This window comes from Rhinoderma darwinii, chromosome 1 (genome assembly GCF_050947455.1).
Source record: "Rhinoderma darwinii isolate aRhiDar2 chromosome 1, aRhiDar2.hap1, whole genome shotgun sequence".
NCBI lineage: Eukaryota > Metazoa > Chordata > Amphibia > Anura > Rhinodermatidae > Rhinoderma > Rhinoderma darwinii.
Window position 1 is genome coordinate 102,471,226 of NC_134687.1, and position 24,249 is coordinate 102,495,474.

At 42.9% G+C, this 24,249-nt stretch overlaps 1 protein-coding gene across 2 annotated transcripts in view; it reads right to left on the bottom strand.

Moving 5' to 3' along the window:
- Positions 1–3,135: 3,135 nt before the first annotated feature.
- Positions 3,136–24,249, bottom strand: part of GALNT7 (polypeptide N-acetylgalactosaminyltransferase 7) — a 153,010-nt gene continuing 131,896 nt past the window's right edge. For both annotated transcript variants that reach the window (XM_075860250.1, XM_075860251.1), the window contains exons 8-12: positions 18,748–18,870; positions 14,494–14,712; positions 6,982–7,080; positions 5,252–5,380; positions 3,136–3,596 (exon numbers count right to left, since the gene is read on the bottom strand). In XM_075860250.1, coding sequence (XP_075716365.1) covers positions 3,459–3,596; positions 5,252–5,380; positions 6,982–7,080; positions 14,494–14,712; positions 18,748–18,870 — 708 coding nt within the window. In that variant the 3' untranslated portion in view covers positions 3,136–3,458. The remainder of the gene's footprint in view (positions 3,597–5,251; positions 5,381–6,981; positions 7,081–14,493; positions 14,713–18,747; positions 18,871–24,249) is intronic.

Sequence of the window (24,249 nt, forward strand, 5' to 3'; positions counted from 1 at the left end):
TATTTACAAAGTACAAATGTTGGATAGTACCATTTATGTTGCCAGTCATGTGATAATGTTGGCACACAGTGTAAGCATTGAATTGTAGTGGCCATTTTGACCACATCTATAAGCGTTATAAGGGTCTGTTGAACGCAAACATCACACACAAAAACAAGCTACCAGGTGTCATACGTGGCAAAATAGCAGTATGTGCGCTCCAATACAGGATCAGCTGCAGGATCTCACTGTAAGTATTAGGGTATGTTCACATAGAGTGTTTTGCAGACAGAAAATTCTGCCTGGAAAAATCAGCTCCGTTTTTGTTTTTTTAAAGTGGTTTTGCACCACACGCGTTTTTTGCCGCGTTTGTTGAGGCGTTTTTTTTCTTACCTATTTCTTCAACAGTCAAAAGGAATAACCGTGAGCGTTATTTGCCGAAAAACCGCATAAAAAAATCACGTAAAAAAAACCGCGTTTATTTCCGTCTCCCATTGATTTCAATTAGGTTTTTCAGGCGTAAAACGCCTCAAGATAGGGCATGTCGCTTCTTTTTCCGGCGGGAAAAAATCCCGCCTCCACCTCCTATTGAAATCAATAGGAGGCAATCTCGGACGGTTTTTGCTGCAAAAACCTCAGTGTGAACAGGGCTTTAGAACGTGTGCAGGTATGAACTCGTTTGATCTCAGCTACTGTCATTTCATATCATTAGTCTGCCCAAATGTGATTATCCTGTTAGTTGTGCTACAAGACAATGATTCGATGAGGGAGTTAGATTACACAAACAACCATTGTTATAAATTCTGCGTCTACACTGAATGTGTATACTGCTTGCCAATCATCAGTTGTGTTGAGACAATACAGCCAGTATAACAAGCATTTATAACAAAATGTGTAACAGGAACAACAACAACAACTGAGATAAAAGGGATAGTAGAATATCAATGAACATTTAAAGAGGCTCTGTCACCAGATTTTGCAACCCCTATCTCCTATTGCAGCAGATCGGCGCTGCAATGTAGATAAGAGTAACGTTTTTTGTTTTTTTTTAAAACGAGCATTTTTGGCCAAGTTATGGCCATTTTTATATTTATGCAAATGAGGCTTTCTAAAGTACAACTGTGCGTGTTTAAAGTAAAAGTACAACTGGGCGTGTATTATGTGCGTACATCTGGGCGTTTTTACTTCTTTTACTAGCTGGGCGTTGTGAATGGAAGTGTATGATGCTGACGAATCAGCATCATCCACTTCTCTTCGTTCACACCCAGCTTCTGGCAGTGCACAGACACACAGCGTGTTCTCGAGAGATCACGCTGTGACGTCACTCACTTCCTGCCCCAGGTCCTGCATCGTGTCGGACGAGCGAGGACACATCGGCACCAGAGGCTACAGTTGATTCTGCAGCAGCATCAGCGTTTGCAGGTAAGTAGCTACATCGACTTACCTGCAAACGCCGATGCTGCTGCAGAATCAAATGTAGCCTCTGGTGCCGATGTGTCCTCGCTCGTCCGACACGATGCAGGACCTGTGAGTGACGACACAGCGTGATCTCTCGAGAACACGCTGTGTGTCTGTGCACTGCAAGAAGCTGGGCATTCTGAAGAGAAGTGGATGATGCTGATTCGTCAGAACGCCCAGCTAGTAAAAGAAGTAAACACGCCCAGATGTACATACACAATACACGCCCCGATGTACGCACATAATACACGCCCAGATGTACATACACAATACACGCCCCGATGTACGCACATAATACACGCCCAGTTGTACTTTTACTTTAAACACGCCCAGTTGTACTTTAGAAAGCCTCATTTGCATAAATATAAAAATGGTCATAACTTGGCCAAAAATGCTAGTTTTAAAAAAAACACGTTACTCTTATCTACATTGCAGCGCCGATCTGCTGCAATAGGAGATAGGGGTTGCAAAATCTGGTGACAGAGCCTCTTTAACACCGGCACACTAGTTGTAGTACAAAATATGCTATTGGCCCAGAATAAAAAAATAATGTTATCGACAAACATATGAAGCGAGATTCAAAATAGAGTAAAAAGAAAAATCACAAGGACTGAACATGCTTTATGTAAATATCTTCCATGTTAGGTATGGCTGTGTAGCGTTGTGGAAGTTTCGTCCTGGAATCCGAGAGATACAGAAGACTTTCCGTTCCAATGCAACCTTCATGGATTTCTGGAGTGTCCATGTAATTATAGCTCATTCTATCAGTCCTCCTTACAGCTTTAACTCTCCATCCGTCGTCAGCAGCTTCTTCTAGTTAAGAAAAATATAACGGTCTTTCAAAATACATTGAACAGCTTCCAATGTGTTTCCATCCCTGGAAACTTCAGAAAGTATGACCTCAATAAGTCACCTAATTAAATGGGAGAAAGCCACATACTGACTGTTACGCATTATTATTTGTAACTCTTAAGAAACATACGACCAGTATGTGTCACTTTAGATGACACAAGCTCTCCACAGATTATGATGTAATAGTTTGAGCACGGACAATTACAATGATTGATTGCGTTAGTCCCTCCAATGCATTTAATAAAGAGTTTAACCTGAGATCGGTTGAAGCCCATAGCCCCAACTTTTCCAGTGTCATAAAACACCACAATAAGGATATGATATTCTGTCACTATCCAGAACGTTGTGCCATATCTGATACTTGTTGTACTATGTGGAGTGTAAAGACACTTCTGGAGTGTGGGTAGTACTTAGCTATACAATTTACGCAGATCAAAATATCTAAAGTTGCACCTTTAGGGGTTGTCAATTCTAATCGTTTACAGGTCAGCACAAGTCACGACTTATCTGAGCTAAAGGAACACTATGAATGCACATATGTGCATAATATTGAGAATTATGGCCTTGTTATGTGGATAGGGTAGCCAGCCAATTTAAGGTTCCCTTACACCCTTATATTCATCAAACATTCATAAATCACCCATTGGCTTCCACTGATAACACATGGTTATCATTTAGATCTACTATACAAAAGAAATAAAGAGGCACTAAGATTTTTCATATTTTCCCATTCAAAACAGCAGCACGGACAAAGGCCACCATTGCTAAAACAAATAGTGGCAGTGCTTTAGAAAATAAAATAATAATCAAATGGAAATCTAGTTAATCACAGAGACACAAATCAAATTATCTTCAAGTGTGTTTTAAAAACTACCTTCGAGCCCCTGAGTATAATCCCCAAAAAATTATTGTCTTTAGCTTTGTTCCTACAAACAGAGCTAGAAGCACTTTTACAAACATTATCTTGAATCAAGATGATGTAAATGTGTAAAAAGTTTAAGGTAAAAGCAGCCTTGTAAACATTAACTGCAGGACGACCCCGTTCTAATCCTGTAGATCTCCATTCTCCTTCAATACATCTTGAGGGGTGTTTGCTGCATACAGTTCTTATTCGCAGCAGGTTCCGGCTGTCTTCAGCCAAGTTCATCTTTGCGTGTTGGTTTTCCATTCTATACACTAAGGATGTTGTTCATTTCCCATTTTTGTGATGATTTGCTGGAGTCACAGTCGGACAAGACCACTTTGTGAAGAGCCTCATTGCGAGCCAAGCATTTTCCAGAAGGGATATGTGTGAATCTGTTTATGTTCTAGGAGACAAAGATTTATTTCATCTTCCATTCTACATATAAACCAACGCAGACTTTTATTGACATTCTATAACGGCAAAACTTTTCAGTATGGGATTTACTTTTTGTGGCGTAAGGTAATCCAATAGGTAATATACTAAGAGGTGGGCGTTTCACCAAATTTTTTGTATGCCCCTTTAGTAGATGCTCCAGTGCCCCATAATAGTAATAGCAGCCATAGTTAGTTATTTATTAGGGTATGTGCACACGAGGGCATTACGTCCGTAATTGACGGACGTATTTCAGCCGCAAGTACCGGACCGAACACAGTGCAGGGAGCCGGGCTCCTAGCATCATACTTATGTACGACACTAGGAGTCCCTGCCTCTCCGTGGAACTACTGCCCTGTACTGAAAACATGATTACAGTACGGGACAGTTGTCCTGCAGCGAGGCAGGGACTCCTAGCGTCGTACATAACTATGATGCTAGGAGCCCGGCTCCCTGCACTGTGTTCGGTCCGGTACTTGCGGCCGAAATACGCCCGTCAATTACGGACGTAATGCCCTCGTGCGCACATACCCTTACACTTGCTCCACAGCCAAGCGATCTTCTTACAAGACTGTGCTGCTCCTCCCCTCTGCTCTGTGCTAGACTTTATATTAGCTGTCGGGCAGTGTGTGAGAAAAACACTAGCTTATAACACTTGTCAAGATTTACAAGTCCCTATATGATTCCACAGTGAGCATTTCCCTAGAAAAGTCTAGTAACAGGCACAATTACCCACAAACCTATGACAAAGCAGTTTTCCAAGTTCTGTGATGAAGCTTAAAGGGGTTTTCCCATCTTGTACAATTGTGGCATATCCACAGGTTATGCCATAAAAGTCCGACAGATGCGGGTCCCACCTCTGTATCTCTAGAACGGGGCCCCCTTTCTAGCTTACTCAACTCTCGCGGCCTCCCGGCCACTTCCTGGTTAGGTGGTCGGGAGTTATGTTAACAGCCGAGCTCACTGAGCTACGCTGTTTCCCTAACTCCCATAGAAGTGAATGGGAGTTATGGAAACAGCATGGCATGGCGAGCTACGCTGTTTCCGTAGCTACCGAGTTCCAGAAACAGCGTAGCTCATTGTGCTACGCTGTTTCAATAACTCCCATTCACTTCTATGGGAGTTACGGAAACAACGTAGCTCAGCGAGCACTTGGCAGTTAACGTAACTCCCCACCACCTAACCAGGAAGTGGCCGGGAGGCAGCAGAGTAAGCTAGAACGGGTTTAGGGGGCCCCGTTCTAGAGATAGGTGTGGGTCCCAGACGTGGGACCCACACATCAAGATGTACAGGTCTTTACTTTGAGGTCTACTGGTAGATCGTGATCTACTATGTGGCCACTACTGTTGTATAACTGCTTGCTGACAAGGCCTGTGATGAAGTCAAAACGGCAGAGCACATTGTTGGTCCTGTTATGATTTTTTTTAACATTTGGGTCAGCTCAATCTGCGGTGCCCAATTTCACATGCACGTACCAAGGAAATTTTCATGGAATAAACATACTACTTGGGATGAAAGGCTATACTAAATGGGTTGGATTAATTAGTTCCTGGAGATTAGGGCCAAAAATAAATGACGGAAATTGATGAACAGTAAAAAATAATTACAATTAAGTCAACTACTTACCTTAAAATATTGCCATTCTTTGTATTCACTCAAATTACAATGTGTGATCATGACTGCCGTGCCATCCTGCCCTTTACTCAGACACTGATCATACTGCATCAACTGATTTGCTTCATTAATCCGGAAAAGCTAATAAAGCAAAAAAATAAATAAAAAAATTGAAGTAATATCAGTCTATGGGGCTCAGTAAAGTAAAAATGTGGCAAATCCAGTTATACATCTCTACACTGAATAGCCACTTTATTTGAACAACTGCCATTTCACGATTGAAGCTTTCTTGTATGAAAATTAGAGACATGACCCCGCAGAGCAGCATGTAAATCAAGGAGTACGTTTTCTGTTGGTCCATTTCAGTGTGAATCCACATTAGAATGTGAAAATTGAGCGATAAGCGACTTCGAATGAAGGCATGCTCATCAGTGTTAGACTAGCGGGCCAGTATTTCAAAAACGGCAAACCTTGTGAGGCTCTCTCGTTCAACGGTGTTGAGAATATAGTGAGAATGGTGTGATCGAGGAAAAACATCTAGCAAAAGGGAATCCTGTGGATGTTAACAACTCGCTGACGAAAGGGGTCAGAGGAGGATGTGAATAATTGTTCTGACAAACAGACGTTGCACAGTCAAGCAAGTTGCAGCCGAATACAATGCTGGTGCTCCAACGAACGTGTCCAAACGCACAACTCGTCATTCCTTAACAAGACTTCAGTGGGCAAAAGAGTGCCAAAATTGGATCACTAAACAGTGAGAAAACATTGCCTGGTCAGATAAATCCAGATTTCTGTTGCACAATGCCAATTCGAGGGTCAGAACTTTGTGTAAGTAGCATGAATCAATGAACCTGTCAGGTGTCAACGGTTCAGGCTGGTGGAGGTGGCGTAATGGTGTGGAGAATGTTTTCTTGGCACACCCTGGGTCCCATGATACCTGTGGATGGACGCTTGAATAGTAGGGCTTACCTAAGAATTGTAGACAACCAAGTTTATCCCTTCATGGCAGCTGTTTACCCTATGGCAGGAGGACAGTTTAGCGGCAACAGTGAGAAGCTATCCTGTCCACATGGGCCATTATTCCTGCAGAACGATTTCGACACCTAGTGGAATCTATGCCACAACAAATTGCTGCAATTTTGAGGTTCAACGTGCTACTAGATGGGGGTCTCTAATAAAGTGGCAATTCAGTATATATATTCATTTGATAGAGATAAGTAAAGTGTTTTTAAATCTTCTGTAAAAGGAAGGTTTTCGAAATATAAGTTATTCATTGCTCTTGCCTTCATTTGCACTCCAAAGGAAAAACCGGAATAAGTTACTCACGTAACTAATTTCACTTGTCATCCACATTAGGTGTCAGTTTTGTGGTGCATAGCCATAATTTTGGTGCATCACTTCAAGTTAGTTCAGGGGAGAAATGCTTCTATGGGAAACTGGTACGTACATACAATTTTCTTTGCCATGTTTTTCCCTCAGTCAAGGATATGCACCATGCTGCTCTGTGCCTCATACTGTGTACTGGATATCGCTTATTGAACTCTTGTACATGTAATTCTGTCAGGTTATAGGGTCCTCTACATTAATGACACATAATATAAAGTCACACTGGATTAACTAGATTTTTAGGAGAAGGTAAAGTGACTCAGCAGTCCAGAAAATACAGTACAAAAGGTTTATAAACATTTGTTAAACTATATATCTATATATACGTCTATAGATGCTTTGCACATTTAACTCACCTGGTTGCCACCCATTCTATGGCAAGGGCCAAGTTCCACTAGGCCTCCGTTTGTATGACCCATGCTGTCAATGCAATAGTTGGAATCTAAACCTCTTATCTGTAAAGGAAATGAATGAAACAGATTTACCCAATACAAACTTTGTTTATCCAAAGTACAGCAATTAAAATTGAGAACATAACATTGCATTCATTTCACACATTAGAAAAGTGAGTCAGTAGTACACATGTAGAGCAATGCATGCTATATGGGACAGTATTCCGGTGTATACTACAGCTACCTGTTCACTAGTAACATCATGCACAGTACGGCTCTATTACTTGCAGGTAGGGCTGGGCGATTAATCAAATTAATTCGCCCTTTCATTGAGGCACGATTAAGATTTTGATCAGAATCGTGAAATCGATATTAGACCCGACCCCACGGCAGAGGCTTCTCGATACGGCGGGAGCGGTGCTGGAGGAAGAAGCCGCTAGAGCAGCAGCGAGTCCAGCACCTGCAGGCTCTCTGGACTCACACCCTCCTGACCCTCGACTTCTTCACCCTCCTCTGCACACCTGCCAGGCCACCTCACCACACAACTTGACTGTTGTTGCCTGGCCCTGCACCCATGTACTGAGGGGAAGATGAGAGGATAAGGAATCCGAGGACACCCACTGGATCCTGTGGGCTCTCAAGGGGAAAGGACAGAGCCGAGGAGGAGGATGGAGGAGACACTGCAGCCAGGTGAAGGACAAGGAGGAAGACCCCACACCCTGGAAACTGAGGTAGAGACGGTCTAATGTAAACAGAGGAGAGAGACTGTCTCAGCGTTTCTCTATTTACATTAGACAGTCTCCTGTCGAGGTACAGCTATTCCTTAATATATACAGATTATCAGGATTGTCCCTTTTATAAGTGAGTGTGATCACACATAGCACCTAAGGGACAATCCTGATAATCGATATATATTATGGAATAGCTGTGCCTGCAATTGGTATTTTTTTAGATAAAAAATAAGAAAATCGTGTTTCAAATAAAAAGGGTTGAAAAGATCTAGATTTTTTTCATTTATTTATTTTTTTAAATCGTCCAGCCCTACCTGCAGGGAAGCACTTGCTGTTGTAGTATGTTATTTCTGTTTTAGGGCATTTACATGAAAGGCTATTTTGAAGATAACAGACTTGGGCCTCGTTCACATCAGCGTCGGGTTCCGTCTGAGGTTTCCGTTCATCTATTCAGTCAGAGGAACAGATAAACGTAAAGCCAAACGTAAACTATAGCTTCCATTTGCATTACCGTTGATTTCAATGGTAAGGCTTCCGTTGCAAATGGTTTCCGTTTCATATGGGTTTCGTTTTTTAAGCGGAAACAATAGCGTAGCCGAATGTGCTTTCCGTTTATCTATTCCTCTGACGGAATGCATGAACGGAAGCCCCAAACGGAACCGGACGCTGATGTGAACGAGGCCTTACTGTAGTAAAAACAAGTTTAACATGCTATGAATAGCGCCTTATATTTTGGGTGGGAACAGTCTGCTTGAAAGGGTTTTATGTTGTATAGCCATAGGCACTGGCGTAGCTATAGGGGTCGCAGCGGTCGCAATTGCGACCGGGCCCCGAAGCCAGGGGGGCCCACGGCCCCCCGCACCACATCAATAAAAAGTTACTATAGTAACTCGGGCCGCGGGCCCCTGTTACTATAGTAACATACTTTACTTACCTTCCTGGTTCCGGATCGCAGCGGAGGTCCTGACGTCAAGCGCTGTGCGCAGCGCATGACGTCACAGCGCTATGCCGCCGCGCACAGCATCGAGACTACAGAACTCCCGCCGCGGCCGAAGAGGAAGGTAAGGTTAGCCCTGACTGGCGGGGTCTGACTCCCGGGACCCGCCAATCAGCTGTTTTGAAGGGGCCGCAGCACTCGTACGAGAGCTGCTCCCCTTCATTCCTGTCACTTCATTCCGGTCACACTGTGAATCGGTGTCGGCGATTCACAGTGTGAGCGAGTAGTGAAATGAAGGGGAAGCAGCTCTCGTACGAGTGCTGCGGCCCCTTCAAAACAGCTGATTTGCGGGTCCCGGGCGACACATCAGCTATTGATGGCCTATTCTGTGGATAGGCCATCAATGTTTAGGGACTGCACAACCCCTAAGCCTACGATGTATCAGGCTTAGGGGGCCCATGAGACAGGATCACAGATTGTGTGATCCTGTCTGCTGGGCCCTGTATCTAAGCCAATCACATGGTAGGCTTAGATACATGGCCCATGCGTGATCCTGTCTGCTGGGCCTGTATCTAAGCCTACCACACTGTAGGTTTAGATACAGGGCCCCAGCACACACTAATCTTATACTGTATAAGATTACTGTCTGCTGGACCCTGTATCTAAGCCTACCTTGTGGTAGGCTTAGATACAGGGTCCCACAGACAGTATCACACATGGGCCCTGTATCTAAGCCTTAGGGTATGTGCACAGACACTAATTACGTCCGTAATTGACGGACGTATTTCGGCCGCAAGTACCGGACCGAACACAGTGCAGGGAGCCGGGCTCCTAGCATTATAGTTATGTACGATGCTAGGAGTCCCTGGCTCGCTGCAGGACAACTGTCCCATACTGTAAACATGTTTTCAGTACGGGACAGTTGTCCTGCAGCGAGGCAGGGACTCCTAGCGTCGTACATAAGTATGATGCTAGGAGCCCGGCTCCCTGCACTGTGTTTGGTCCAGTACTTGCGGCCGAAATACGTCCGTCAATTACGGACGTAATTAGTGTGTGTGCACATACCCTACCACATGTGTTACTAATCATTTTTTGTGTGTTTTCTTACAGGTTCGGTCGTTGGACTACGGCGGATTCCAGGACTACTTCGATGACAGCTTTTTTTTTTATTAATAAAATGGTTAATGAGGGCTGTGTGGGTTTTTTTTTTATTTCAATAAAATATTTTTTCTATGTCTTTGTGTTTTTTTTTTTAAACTATATTACTACCGCCTTAGTAATGGCCGCCGGCTGATTGACAGCATCCATTGCTAAGGCGGGGCTTAGTGTTAGCAGGTATAGAGGCTAACACTAACCCCCATTATTACCCCGTTACCCACCACCACCAGGGGTGCTGGGAAGAGCCGGGTACCATCCAGTACTTGACCATCTCTAGTGATGGTTGGCCACTGGGGTGGCCGCAGGCTGGTATTATCAGGAGGGGAAAGGTCAAAAACAGTGGCCCTTCCCATTCTGGTAATGCTGCCTGCTGCTGCTTTATTGTATCTGGCTGGTTATGAAAATGGGGGGGACCCCACGTCATTTTAAAAAAAAAAAAAAAATGGAAAGAACGATGTCGGGTCCCCCCCAATTTTCATAACCAGCCAGATACAACACAGCAGCAGCAGGCAGTATTACAAGGGTGGTAGGGGCCACTGTTTTTGGCCTTCCCCAGCCTAATACTACCAGCCTGCGGCCACCCCGGTGCCTGCCCGTCACTACAGATGGTCGGGTACTGGTTTGTACCCGGCTCTTCCCAGTACCCCTGGTGGCGGTGGGTACCGGGGTAATAATGGGGGTTAGTGTAGCCTCTGCACGGCTAACATTAAGCCTCGCCTTAGTAATGGAGGTTGTCAATCAGCCAGCGGCCATTACTAAGGCGGTAGTAATAAAGTTTAAAAAGATACAAGCACATAGAAAAAATATTTTATTGAAATAAAAAAACACAACCCTCATTAACCATTTTATTGAGAATAAAAAAAACGCCGTCATTGAAGTCCTCAAATCCGAAGTCCAACAACCGAACCTGTAAAAAAAACACAAACACAAAAATAATCAGTAACACATAAAGAAGCAAAATGTCAGCGAGCTGGGCCCTGTATCTAATCCTATCATGTGTGATACAGTCTGCTGAGCTGTGTATCTAATCCAATCATGTATGATACTGTCTGCTGGGCCCTATATCTAATCCGATCATGTGTGATACTGTCTGCTGGGCCACTGTATCTAATCCTATCATGTGTGATACTGTCTGCTGAGCTGTGTATCTAATCCTATCGTGTGATACTGCCTTCTGAGCCACTGTATCTAATCCTATCATGTGTGATACTGTCTGCTGAGCCACTGTATCTAATCCTATCATGTGTGGTACTGTCTGCTGAGCCACTGTATCTAATCCTATCATGTGTGATACTGTCTGCTGGGCCACTGTATCTAATCCTATCATGTGTGATACTGTCTGCTGAGCTGTGTATCTAATCCTATCATGTGTGATACTGCCTTCTGAGCCACTGTATCTAATCCTATCATGTGTGATACTGTCTGCTCAGCCACTGTATCTAATCCTATCCATAGTTTATAGGGTCGTAGTGCTATAGATATGCTATGCTGTCTCATATACACACTATTTTTTGGGGCGGACACATATGTATTGGGGCTATTTCCCGGACATTTTAAGCCCTGAGGGTATGTTCACACGGCAGCGTCCGTTACGGCTGAAATTACTGTGCTGTTTTCAGGAGAAAACAGCACCGTAATTTCAGCCGTAATGGCATGTGGAGGCGTCTTTTGCTGCGTCCATTACGGAAGTAACTGAAGCTGGTTTTCCATGGAGTCCATGGAAAACGGCTCCATTTACGTCTGGAGAAGTGACAGGCACTTTTTTACGCGCCGCCTTTTGACAGCGACGCGTAAACAAAAATGACCGTCGGCACAGAACATCGTAAGACCCATTCAAATGAATGGGCAGATGTTTGCCGACGCTTTTGAGCCGCATTTTCGGACGTAATTCAATGCTAAAACGCCCTAATTACATCCGTAAATAGTGTGTGTGAACCCAGCCTTAGTGACGCCCCCGGCTGCTAGTGCTGCATTGTTGGGTCACTTAGGAGACCCAGCGATGCAGCTGAAAGTGGACCGTCGGCCATGAGAAGTTTGCGGGGGGGGGGGGGGGGCCCAGTAAGAATTTTTGCATCGGGGCCCATGAGCCTCTAGCTACGCCCCTGGCCATAGGGCAATACAAAAATATATATCACACGCACATAGGATTATAAATAAATAGATAGATAGATATTGGTGTCTACATCTATAGGTAGAAAGCATTAGAGTTCATTTCACCAAATCATTCCTACAATGACACAATGAAAGGGACTGTCCCTCCTGTCACATAGAAATGACTGCTCTTAGGAAATGATCTATCTACCCCATTACCATTCAAGTTAACAATTTCCCTGAGTTCAGATATTTGAAGCTGTGCATCATACGAATAGTAAGAATTATATTAATATCACTTTAAACCTATTATTTTATAAATCCCAATTCAGCACAGTCTCATAAGATGACAGTCCACTGTCAAAGCAAATAACATATAGAAACATTCAATGCAATATCGGAGATTCGAGCTCAAACCTTTCAGTCTTCAAAAATGTTCCTGAATGCTAAACTCGTCAACGTTGGAGGCTTGTGGACAAAATATTCCACTAGAGGTCAGAGCTAGAAAAGCCTTTCGCAAAACAAGGATTTCAGCAAAGTAAACTGCATGTGTCTGTACTTCTCAGGTCCACAGAAATAAATCAATATTTCAACCACAACTAATTGAAAACTGGGACTAAACCCAAAGCACCGACACCAAACTGTGTAAAAACCAACTGGTCAATTACTTTCACGTAGACAGGTGAATCACAATGTTAACATCGCACCATTGTTGGTAAAATTAAGCATTTACATGAAAAGAATACAGTAAAATGTACTTCGAAGGGCTTTTCATAATCCAGATAATCTAATAATCCAGCACAGAATTGCAATATAATGGGAAAGACTAGAAGAAGACTGAGCAAAGGTAATCCATTAGGAAATTCCTCTGATTGAATAGCGAAGTTAGGGTCATGCTCGAAGGCATTAGAACTCCTTAGTATGGAGCCGCACAGCCTCCATGCATTGCTCTACAGGTTCCACCGTATGTATGGAAATGTTCTCCCCTACAAGATTATTTTTGGGTCGGATTTGTACGGCAATCAACAGAAAAAGACTTTATTTGCGCCTTTGTATTAAATTGGAGGCATTCAGAGGTATGTTGAAATCCATGATTCTTCTTTACCAGGAGACGGACGGGAGTAAACCATACACATTACATAGGCGGCCGATCCCACTTAATCCCTTAAACTCCAAGCCATTTTCTAATTTTCGTTTTACACTCCTCGCCTTCTATGAGACATAACTTTTTTTTATTTCTCTGTCAATGGAGTGGTGTGAAGGCTTATTTTTTTGGAGGGAGAAGTTGCAGTTTCTATTGGCACCATTTAAAGTACTATAGAACGTACTGGGAAAGTGGAAAAAAAATTCTATGTGGGGTGGAATTGGAAAAAACTGTGAATCTTCCATTTTCTTTTGGGTTTCGTTCTTATTTGCGGTTAAAACGACAAATTACCTTTATTCTGCTGGTTAATACGATTATGGCAATACCAAATTTTTATAGTGTTTTTTTTTAATGTTTTACCATCCTTTTACAAAGAAAAAACATTATATGTTAGAAAAAAAATATGTTTTTTTCCCCATATTCTGGACGCCATAACTTTTTTGACGATTGAGCGGTGTGAGGGCTTACTTTTTTGCGGCACAAGCTGTGGTTTTTATTGGTACCATTTATTGCTACATACGACTTTGATAACTTTTTATTCAATTTTTTTCACCGCTAAGTTGATAAAAAAACAAACGATTTTAGCGGCTTATATTTTTTCGCTTTACAGCATTCACCACGCACATTAAATAATGCTATGTTGTAATAGTTCAAACTTTTACGGATGCAGTGATACCAATTTTGTTAATTTTTTTACATTACTTCAGAGGAAAAAGTTTTGTTTTTTTTTACACATTTTAGGAGTCCCCCTAGGGGATTTGAACCAGCGATCCTTAGATCGCTGGTAAAATACACTGCAATACAAATTTTATTGCAGTGTATAGCCATTCTTACAGGCTTAACAGAGGCAGAGTGAAGGCAGACCAGGGGGCCTTCATTAGGCCCCTGGGCTGTCATGACAACCATCGACACCCTACGATCGCATCGTGGGGGGTGATGAGCTATTGGTGGGGACCGCCCCCCTCTTTATAATGCCTCAGATGCTGCGTCCACGATTGACCGGAGCATTTGAGGGGTTAAATGGCCAGGAAAAGCGTGATCGCTGTTCCTGGCCCTTAGTAATACACAGCTGACACCCGCAACGTATGGAGCGGGCTCAGCGCGTGAGCCCGTTTCATACTTCTCTCCCTTACGTCATGGTGCGTGAAGGGGTTAAATAAGCCGGTTCAGCCATCTTTTACCTAATGAATATGACCAGTTTATATATCTAATCTACAGACATAGCAGAACTGAATTTATCATTGTAGCATTGTTTGTACTATGTGGTAAATGTAAAAGATAACATTAAGATATTGTAGTTGTTCACCTGCAGTCCTATGTAAAATCCCAGATAACACATCAAGAGGTGTGCTATAAAGCTAGTTAATGAATGATTGGTATGCCATATAAATAATAACAAATGATGCTGTACTCACCTCTCCCCATTCCACATTTTTAGGTGGAAGTGGATAGTGTGTAGGGATATCGTATGCTATCTCTTCCATGAACCATTTAAAGCTTTTGCAGTTGTGGTCCTCTCTGAATTTTTTCAGCTCACTAATGTCTCCATATGCCAGAGCTTTTGTTTCAGGGCGGCTGGCGTAGAAATAGTCTTTGTAGTCATCCCACCAGACCTCTACAACTCGAACGTAGTTCTGAAAGACGAAATATTGTTATTTGTAAGCTGGTTAATACTTGGTGACATCAAGAAAATATATTGTTGCTCCAATACTGGGACAAAACATAAGAAATACGAAACAGATTCTGGACTCTTCTGCCAGATTCTGGCAAAGCGCGTCTGTATTCAAATGGGCACTTGGTTATCACATTTCTGTCTTGAATTTCATGTGGGCTGGATAAGGACAACCTGCTCTAACGAATTGCACACAATAGTAGTTGTCATGATGGATTCGGTTATAGATATCGGGTGAAATGAGGATCGGCCATGTAAGCATCTGACAGAGTTTTTGTTTGGCAGTGATATGTCTCTCTCTCCACTACTTAAAGGGGGAAGTCCGGCTTTAGCAAATGAATATTATTTTTTGTAGAATTAATTCCTTGTGGTTTTCAAGATCTCGGTTTGTTGTTGATACAATTCTGTCCATGATCATGTGATGGACACACAGGTGCATTGCTCATTAGAAGACACAGCTGTGATACAATGAATGTTCTGACTGAATAAAAAAAAAAAAGATCTTGAGGAATTAATACAGAAATATAGAAAGCATATTAAAAAATTGGAGAACTTAATTATATAAAAAATAAAATGTATTTGCGTTATTATATTTAACAAATTTGCACTCCCTGTCGATCTGAACACGCATGTTTACGGGAAGGTCAGGGAGACAGATCCCGGCTGAACGAGCCAACATCTCTCTTCTATGGCCAGCTCAAGGCTGGACAAAAAAGGGGGGGATTATTCACTTATGGACAGGAAGAAATCTTTCTGTCCTCAAAGCTGTCAGATCCATCTAAGCACTGACCGTCAGATCTCTCAGAGCCTGCCAGCAGGTGAACAGTACAATCCGCTTGACGGACTCATTGGAAATGACCTAGTGCATCAACAAGCGGAATGGTTGGAAGTAGACATCCAGAGCTCCGCGCACAATTAGACAGGAACCTTGAATAAGCACATGCTGTGTACGTGCCGCATCCTCAATAGAATATTTTTCTGTTTGTGAAGCGCTCAGTAGTAATATGAACGAAGTACAGAGCCTGCCTATAAGCACAACATTTTACTGCTACATATTGCCTCCTATACCTAGAATAAAGGATGACAGTAAATGTAGGGGCTTCACCAAGAGCGGTTGTTTTTATATGATTTCCTACTTAGCCAGTATAAGGAAGAGTCTATACAATTGCCTATGATATTTTCTCCTTGGAATGACAAGCTGTGGCAGGATAACTACCTCTAGCTCTTGCTTTCATAGGCAATAAATATGGATTAAAAGGGATGTCCAATTATCCTGCCACAACCTGCCATCTTACTCAGAAGCATTTTTACTTTGCTAAACAAATTACAAGTGGAAACTACAGACACCAATAAAAGTCAGGGTACGCAATTTAGTCCTCTTAGATCTCCTAAAAATTATAGATGGCAAAAAAATAAAATAATACACACACACACACACACACACACACACACACACACTAGTATATACTGGAATCATCCCCATTGTAAGTAAAAGTGGTTCAATAAGCTCACAAGGTATTCATCTTACTACTGCACTATGACTTACAGCAGTCTGTACTCTACCCATGGAGCAGTGGGTGTAGGCTGTAGTTAAAAAGGGTTGTCACATGAAAATAACCCTCTTATAAATAGAAGCTGGCTCAATGTTTAGCGGAGCCCTGCAGGTTTGGCTTTAGAAAACCCCCAGCGTTTAGCTGGGGAAAGCTACCGCCAGCCATATAATAACGTTCGTGGGAAATGTAGTATTACGTGGCAGTCATTTAAATGGATGGCTGACCATGTAATACATGGACGGGCTACGTCTGCCGGAGTGAGGGATGGATTTCATCTCTCCGCTCTAATTTATAAAAGGGGGTGTGCTCAGCCACAACCCCTCCCCCATGACATCATCTCTCCATGAGAAAACCCCTTTAAATACCCAATGCTAGATATTTAGAGACTAATACACAGGAAAGTTGGATCAGTTGCCCTTAACCACTTAGATTACAACTTTCATTTTTCCAAGGCAGAATTGAAATTGAAAGTGTCTGGCAGCTATAGGCATCTGTGCCAGTCCTCTATAAGGCTGGGTTCACACGTGGCGGAATTTCACTTAAATTCCGCTGCGGACACTCCGCAGCGTTAATCCGCAGCAGAGCCGTTTCTCCATTGCCTTCCACTTCTATTTAGAAGTGTTCGTTTAGACGAGGCGTAAAATTCCGCTGCGGAGCATAGGCTGCGGAGCGGAATTTGGTGTCCGCAGCATGCTCTGTCTGTTGCGGAGCAGTGGCGGACTCATGGCGGAATTTCTCCATTGACTTCAATGGAGATTCTAAATTCCGCAATGAAGTCCGCAGCTGTCATGCACATGTTATGTGTGCTGCGGATGCGTCTTGCTTTTTTGCCATGCCATTTCTTCATTCTGGCTGGACCCATGTATTTCTAGGTCTACAGCCAGACTGAGGAAGTCAATGGGGCTCCCGTAATTACGGGAGCGTTGCTAGGAGACGTCAGTAAATAGTCACTGTCCAGGGTGCTGAAAGAGTTAAGCGATCGGCAGTAACTGTTTCTGCACCCTGGACAGTGACTACGATCTCAATATACAGCAACCTGTAAAAAAAATTGAAGTTCATACTTACCGAGAACTCCCTGCTTCTGTCTCCAGTCCGGCCTCCCAGGATGACGTTTCAGTCTAAGTGACGGCTGCAGCCAATCACAGGCCAATAACAGGCTGCAGCGGTCACATGGACTGCCGCGTCATCCAGGGAGGTCGGGCTGGATGCCGAAGGAGGGACGCGTCACCAAGACAACGGCCGGTAAGTATGAATTTCTTTGACTTTCACAAGGGAAAGTGCTGTCCCTTCTCTCTATCCTGCACTGATAGGGAGAAGGGAAGTACTTTTACCGCAGTCCGCAGCAGCTAGTCCGCATCAATTTACTGCACATTTTGTGCAGATCCGCAGCAGAATCTGCAACGCAGATTCTGTACGGCATTGATGCGGACAGTTGCGGAGGAAATCCGCCACGTGTGGCCATGCCCTTACACTAGTTTTTATACATGCCATAGCCTGTGTCTGCTGGCGTGCTGATAAGTAAGGCGCAGGAAATTTGTGTGTGTGTTATTTCTATAGATTTCATGATATTTTACTTGTTTACTTATGCTTGTAAAGTGAGCGATCCCTGTAGTATATAAAATGGAATTACTATATATGCACTCCCTGACCCTAATATATTCATATACATTTTATAGTCCGCTACATTACTATAGGGGAATAATAGGAAAAGGTTTGTTTTTTACTTTTAATATTTTTTTCCGTATATACCTTAAAACTTTATTTAAAGGGGTCCTCCAGGCATTTTATTTAGATCGCCTATCTTTAGGATAGACCATTAATATCAGATCGGTGGGGGCCCGACTCCTCCGCCAATCAGCTCAATGATGGGGCTTCGGCGTTGGTCACCGCAGCTTTTTCCCAGTTTACAAGCAAAGCGACATACACTTTCGTAGCGGCTTTGTCTGAGTTTTCCATGATCTTAGTCATCACCAATCCCGGATGTTAGAGTGAGGCGTCAGCTGTCATATACAACGGACACCTGCTTTGTATAAGGCAGACTCAGCTCGCTCCATACTTTCCCCACTCCCCGACTTTGACTTACATGTCAGGGAGGGGCTTATTTATATTCAAGAAATTCTAATAATACAGCATATGTTTCCATTACAGAATTTAAGTCTGAGCAGAGAAAGTAAATTAGCACACTCTGATTAAAATACAAAGTGATAGCAGCATACTTTCTATTAACATTTTATTCTGGGCTGTCTACCACAAGATGGTTTTACAAGAAACTTTTATATACTTTTCTGTTATATCCAGTTATGTTTCTTTTTATTTAAATATGTTATTTTCCTACTTTAGAAAACACTTTACCCATAATGCTTCATTGTAACAACAAGCTCAAGAAATGCTGACGGTCATCAAACTAAACTCCTGAAAGAAACATTTTTTTAAACTGAATTTACCTTTAGTGTTGGTGACGATCCCACATATACTGGTGGTGGGTTTCCTTGCCACCCATGCAGACGGTAGATGTGACCTACACGTGAACAAGGTGTAAATAATAACTTTCCTCCACACTGCCAGATCTAAAAAGTGAAAAAGAGAAATATTGTATTATCCAGTGATTATATGGATTTAAAGTTATCGTGATATTTTACATTAGTGGAGCAAGTATCACAATCCGACTAGACGTTCATAAATAATCAATATATTTATATTATCTATATGATCACATTCACTCATTGGGTGAGATTTATCACGAAGTACAGTAAAAAAAGAATGTAGTATCGTGTTAGCCAGAAACAATGATGCAATGTTAAATACTTTTGTGTCAAAAAAGACAAAAGTATAGTAGGTATGATACCTTTAATGGCTAACCATAAAAATGATATATGCAAGCTTTCAGAGCACACAGGCTCCTTCTTCAGGCAACCTGAAGAACGCTCTTGCCGAGGATTCCGCTCCTAGAGGGAACCTCTGTCTAGGAGCGGAATCCCCCCAAACGTTGCCAAAGCTCTGGCCGGAGATTCCGCTCCTAGAGGGAGCTCCTCACGTCCCTGCCCATATATTTACAGGGACGTCAGGGGCTCCTGCTGGACTAGAATCCCCAGCCAGAGCATTGCAGACACTCTGGATGGGGATTCCGCTCCAGAAGAAGACCCTGACCTCACTATCCATATATGGACAGTGACGTGAGGAGGGCCTTCCAGGAACGGAATCCCCGGCCAGAGCGCTGCTAATGCTCTGGACAGGGATCCCGCACCTGGAGAAGCCCCTGACGTCACTATCCATATATGGAAGGCAACGCTCTGGCTGGGGATTCCAGTCCTAGAGGGAGCCCCAATGGCACTATCTACAGGAGGGTGTGTGGCACTATCTACACAGGGCACGGTTTATATGGGTGGACAAACTGGGAGCCTGACATATATGGGGGCACAAACTGGGGCCCGAAAATGGGCCCACTAAGTCTTTGTCGCCCAAGGGCCCAAATAAACCTGGCGCCTGGCCTGCCCATAGCAACCAATCAGATTACACCATTTATTTCTCAGAAGCCCTTTGAAAAATTAAAGGGTAACTAAACTTTCAGAAAACTTCTGACATGTCATAGTGACATGTCAAAAGTTTTGAACAGTGGGGGTGTGAGCACTGAGACCCCCACCGATCGCTTAAACGAAGCGGCAGAAGCGCTCAGATGAGCACTGTGCCACTTCGTTTCAGAACGGCTTTTTTCGGAAAGCCGATCAGAAAACAAGCGGCTCAGTGCTCACTCAAGCGCATCTGCTGCTTCGTTTTACCAATCGGTGGGGGTCTCAGTGCTCAGACCCCCACTGTTCAAAACTTTTGACAGGTCACTATGACATGTCAGAAGTTTTCTGAAAGTTTAGATACCCTTTAAATAAGGTTTCTTATGTGCAACTACTCCACTTTTCCTTTGCACCAGTTTTGATCTCACCCATGTTTTTTTTTTTACATGCAGTACAAGAACCCCATGTACACAGCAAAAAAATCTGCATACAATTTAGGACATAATGCATAAATTTACATCAGGCCCTATCTCTCGATTTTAAAAGGGGTTATTTTACCAGAAAAACCCTTTTCCATATGCCCTTTTAGGGAACTTAGACTTCACAGAAAAAGGGCACAATAATATTTGAGAGGGTGCCAAAAAAAATTATTTAAATGCTGTGCATTGGGCAAGGTGGAGGCCATGGTTTAGGTGCCTTGAGGCAGCTATGAATAAGTAGATGACAGACACCTAATGCACTCGAATGTAGAAGCTTTTTTGGGTTTATTCATAGTGCTCACCTTCCTTCAATAAATAAGGTTATAAAAATACTGCAGTAAGGCTTCATTCTCATCTGTGTCAGCGCTCCGTTCAGGGGTTCCATCAGGGGAACCCATGAACAGAATCCAAACTGAAACAAACGGAAACCATAGGTTTCCGTTTGCATCACATCACCATTGTTTTCAATGGTGGCGGATCTGGTGCAAATGGTTTCACTTTGTCACTGTTGTGTAAGGGTTCCATTGTTTTGACGGAATGAATAGCGCAGTCGACTTTAGTATTGATTCCGTCAAAATGACGGAACCTTTACACAACGGTGACAAACGGAAACAATTTGCACCAGACCCGTCACCATTGAAATCAATGGTGATGTAAACGGAAACTTATGGTTTCCGTTCATGGGTTCCTCTGATTGAAAGCTCCGACAGAACCCATGAACGGAATGCCGATGCAGATGTGAACGAAGCCTTACCCAAGTGGGGCGGATTATTTACAAGATTTCACAGTTGCTCCAAAACAACAAATAGTAATTAAATACGCATAATACATCATACTACCCTTTCAAATAAAAAAAAAATCGAACTTACAGCTGAAAAAAAGGCTATCCATCCTCCAACCAACACAAACGATAACCACCTTATTTATGATCTTCATAGAATAGCTCAGTCACTGACAAATAACTTTATAAGCCGACCTCAATAAAATATGCAAAACAAGCAATTTGCCCTAGCGCTGCTGTTTTGTCCATTTTGTATAAATGACATGCTTCACAGCACTTTCTTGTTACAGGAGTAGTCTTGAATTAAACTGATAAGTAAAAAACACATGCACAACCATTACAATGTTGTTTTCCATGCCTCGCTGACACTCACAACTAAAAGCTTTAAAAACAATGTCACGAATGGTTAAAAGAGAGCCATAATTCAGCTCATAGTACAATAGTACATGCCTCTAAGCTCATGCTTGACAAATGTAACGATAATAGTTAAAGCGACCCTCCAGTCTCAGAACAAAATTATAAATGTGATGGGGTATATGGAGTTATATTACCTGGTGCCCTCCAGTTGTGCCATAGATGTGCCGCTTTGAGGTCCCCTCTGTGTTGTTCCAAAATGGCCACAGTGCTTCACAGACTCAGTCGAAGACACTACCTTTGTTCTCGAATTGGCCAGAACTGCTCACGTGAGCAGCTCTGGCCAATCCGAGAACAGTGGGAGCGTCTCATACTCGAAGTCTAAGAAGCACTGCAGCCATTTTGGGACAACACAGAGGGGACCCCAAAGTGGCAGATCCATGGCAGACGGGCATAACTGGAAGGAACCAGTTCATACAACACCATATACCCAGTCATATTTAAAATGTTGTCGTGGAACCGGAGGGTCACTTTAAATATCTATATTCAGCCTGGAAACACTCTACCCCCCCCCCCCCTAGTGACCATGCTAGCGGCTCATAGCCACTACCACAATGGCAACATATGTTGCTATGACTCTTAGACTACGGATTCCGTAAAGTTTCAGTTTAACGGAAACAGCGTAGTCGACTAAGCTATTGTTTCTGTTAAAAAAACGGAAACTTTACGGAACGGAAACCAACCGCAAAGGGAGTATTACCATTGGTAATGCACACGGAAGCTACAGTTTACATTCGGCTTTCTTTTCATCTGTTCCTCTGACAGAATGGAAACCCCAAACGGAACTCGACGCTGATGTGAACAGGCCCTAAGGTTATATTCACACCACAGTGAAAAAAACAGCCATTAAAAACAGATCAACTGTTTTTCATGGCTGTTTTGCATCAGTGTGTCTCGAAATTTTCATCCATTACCCAGCCACCTGACTGTTTTTACGGCCGTTTGCCATCCATTTTTTTACGGCCGCTAAAAAAATTATGAATTTCATTCCTCAGGGTTTTTTTTGTTCCAACTGCCTGAAAACACCAGTGCCCATTTAGATAGTGCCACAATGCCCTGTAGATAATGCCACAGTGCCCACTGTTGGTAGTGCTCACATACTGCCAGTGCCACAGTGCCCCCTGCACAGTGCTCACAAATAAAGTGAGAGTGCCACACACAGTGCCCATGTAGATAGCGCCAGTGTCCCTGTAGATAGTGCCCACATAGTGCCACAGTGCTCATTTAGATAGTGCCACACCCCTAAAATTATGGCCAGTGAGGTCAGGGGCTTCCTCGAGTTCAGCGCTTACAATAGAGCTGGCTGGGGAGTTCGGCCAACGTATCCCACTGTATACTTATACAGTGAGATACGTCAGTGTCTTCTGTCTGAGATTTATGCCGGGACTCCCCCCCGACATATACCTCCAACGGAATTCAAAGAAAGACTCGTAAAAAGAAGTGGCGGGTCACTTCTTGTGGCATTTTTGGAGCTAATTTTTTATTGACATTACAACGACGGTTCAAAATACGCTTGAAAACACCAAAAACGCTTTGAAAATCAGCTCCAAAAATGCCTGGATTTAGAGACTGTTTTCTCTTGAAATCAGCCTCATATTTTTCAATACATGTGAACCCCTCTAGGCAGACAGAAATGTATCTTTTATCTATGCAGGGGATTTGAAACTTTGTATCAGAAAAACAGATCTCTGTCCCCTCTAAAGATACATTAAAGGGGTATTCCCAGAATCTACAATTATCCACAGGATAGGTGGTGATTGACTGATCGTGGAAGACCTCACCGCTGGGACCCACACCAATTAGAAGACCGGTGGTCTCGAACCCCCTGTTCCTCCTCACTGTATGTTACATATAATCAATATTGCGACATGTATGATAGGATATATTTCCTGGAGATGCACAAACAACATTACATGAAAGGTGTTCATTATGATTTTGCGTCTGGATTTTCACTCCGTTATAGCATTATATTCGCTGCCTGCTATAGAGTTCTGTTACATTTCCCTTGTGTGTTGTGGGGATACAGACAACAACCTGCTAGAATTTGCATACAGGAAGGATGATATTGTTAACTAATTACAACTACCCGCAGTTGCAGAATTCTATTTATTTTGAAACCAAACAAAAATAATTTGGTTTTAAAACAAGGCGGAGTAGTTTGTGAAAGAGATGGCAACAATTCTAACTCCTTTAGGGAAATCATAACACACACGTTTCTTTTTACATTAAAATGACAGTTCTCACAGTTGCAAGAGTTATCTGGAGCTCTGGTGCTCGGCATTTTGAGGGAAACTTTAGAAAAGCCTCTCTTACAACCTGTATGATGTCACTTTGGTTTATCAATCTTCTAGTGTCCATGGGTCAGTTAAAGCAGGTGAAACAAGATAGACTTTAGCTACTACTACAATTACTTGCTTTCTTGTCCACATATAGGACACCATATACAGGACATCGTAGCAGTTTGGCCTTTTCACATAATTCAACATTTATATGTAGATCCTTGTTTTCTTGGAGGCCTAAGGTCTCATGCACCATACCATTTTTTAAAAGGAGTCTATAATGGTTACCGTTTTAAAACAAACACAGAAAACATCTTTCTGGTTTTGCAATCAATATACATGTAGTTTAGTGATGGAAAGCGGGATTACGAAATACTTATATTTACAGGATAGGTGATAATTGTCTGATCGCCGAGGACCCCACTGTTGGGATCCCCAACCAATAGCGAAACTGGGGGCCCAAACACTCTGTTCCGTCTCACTGCTT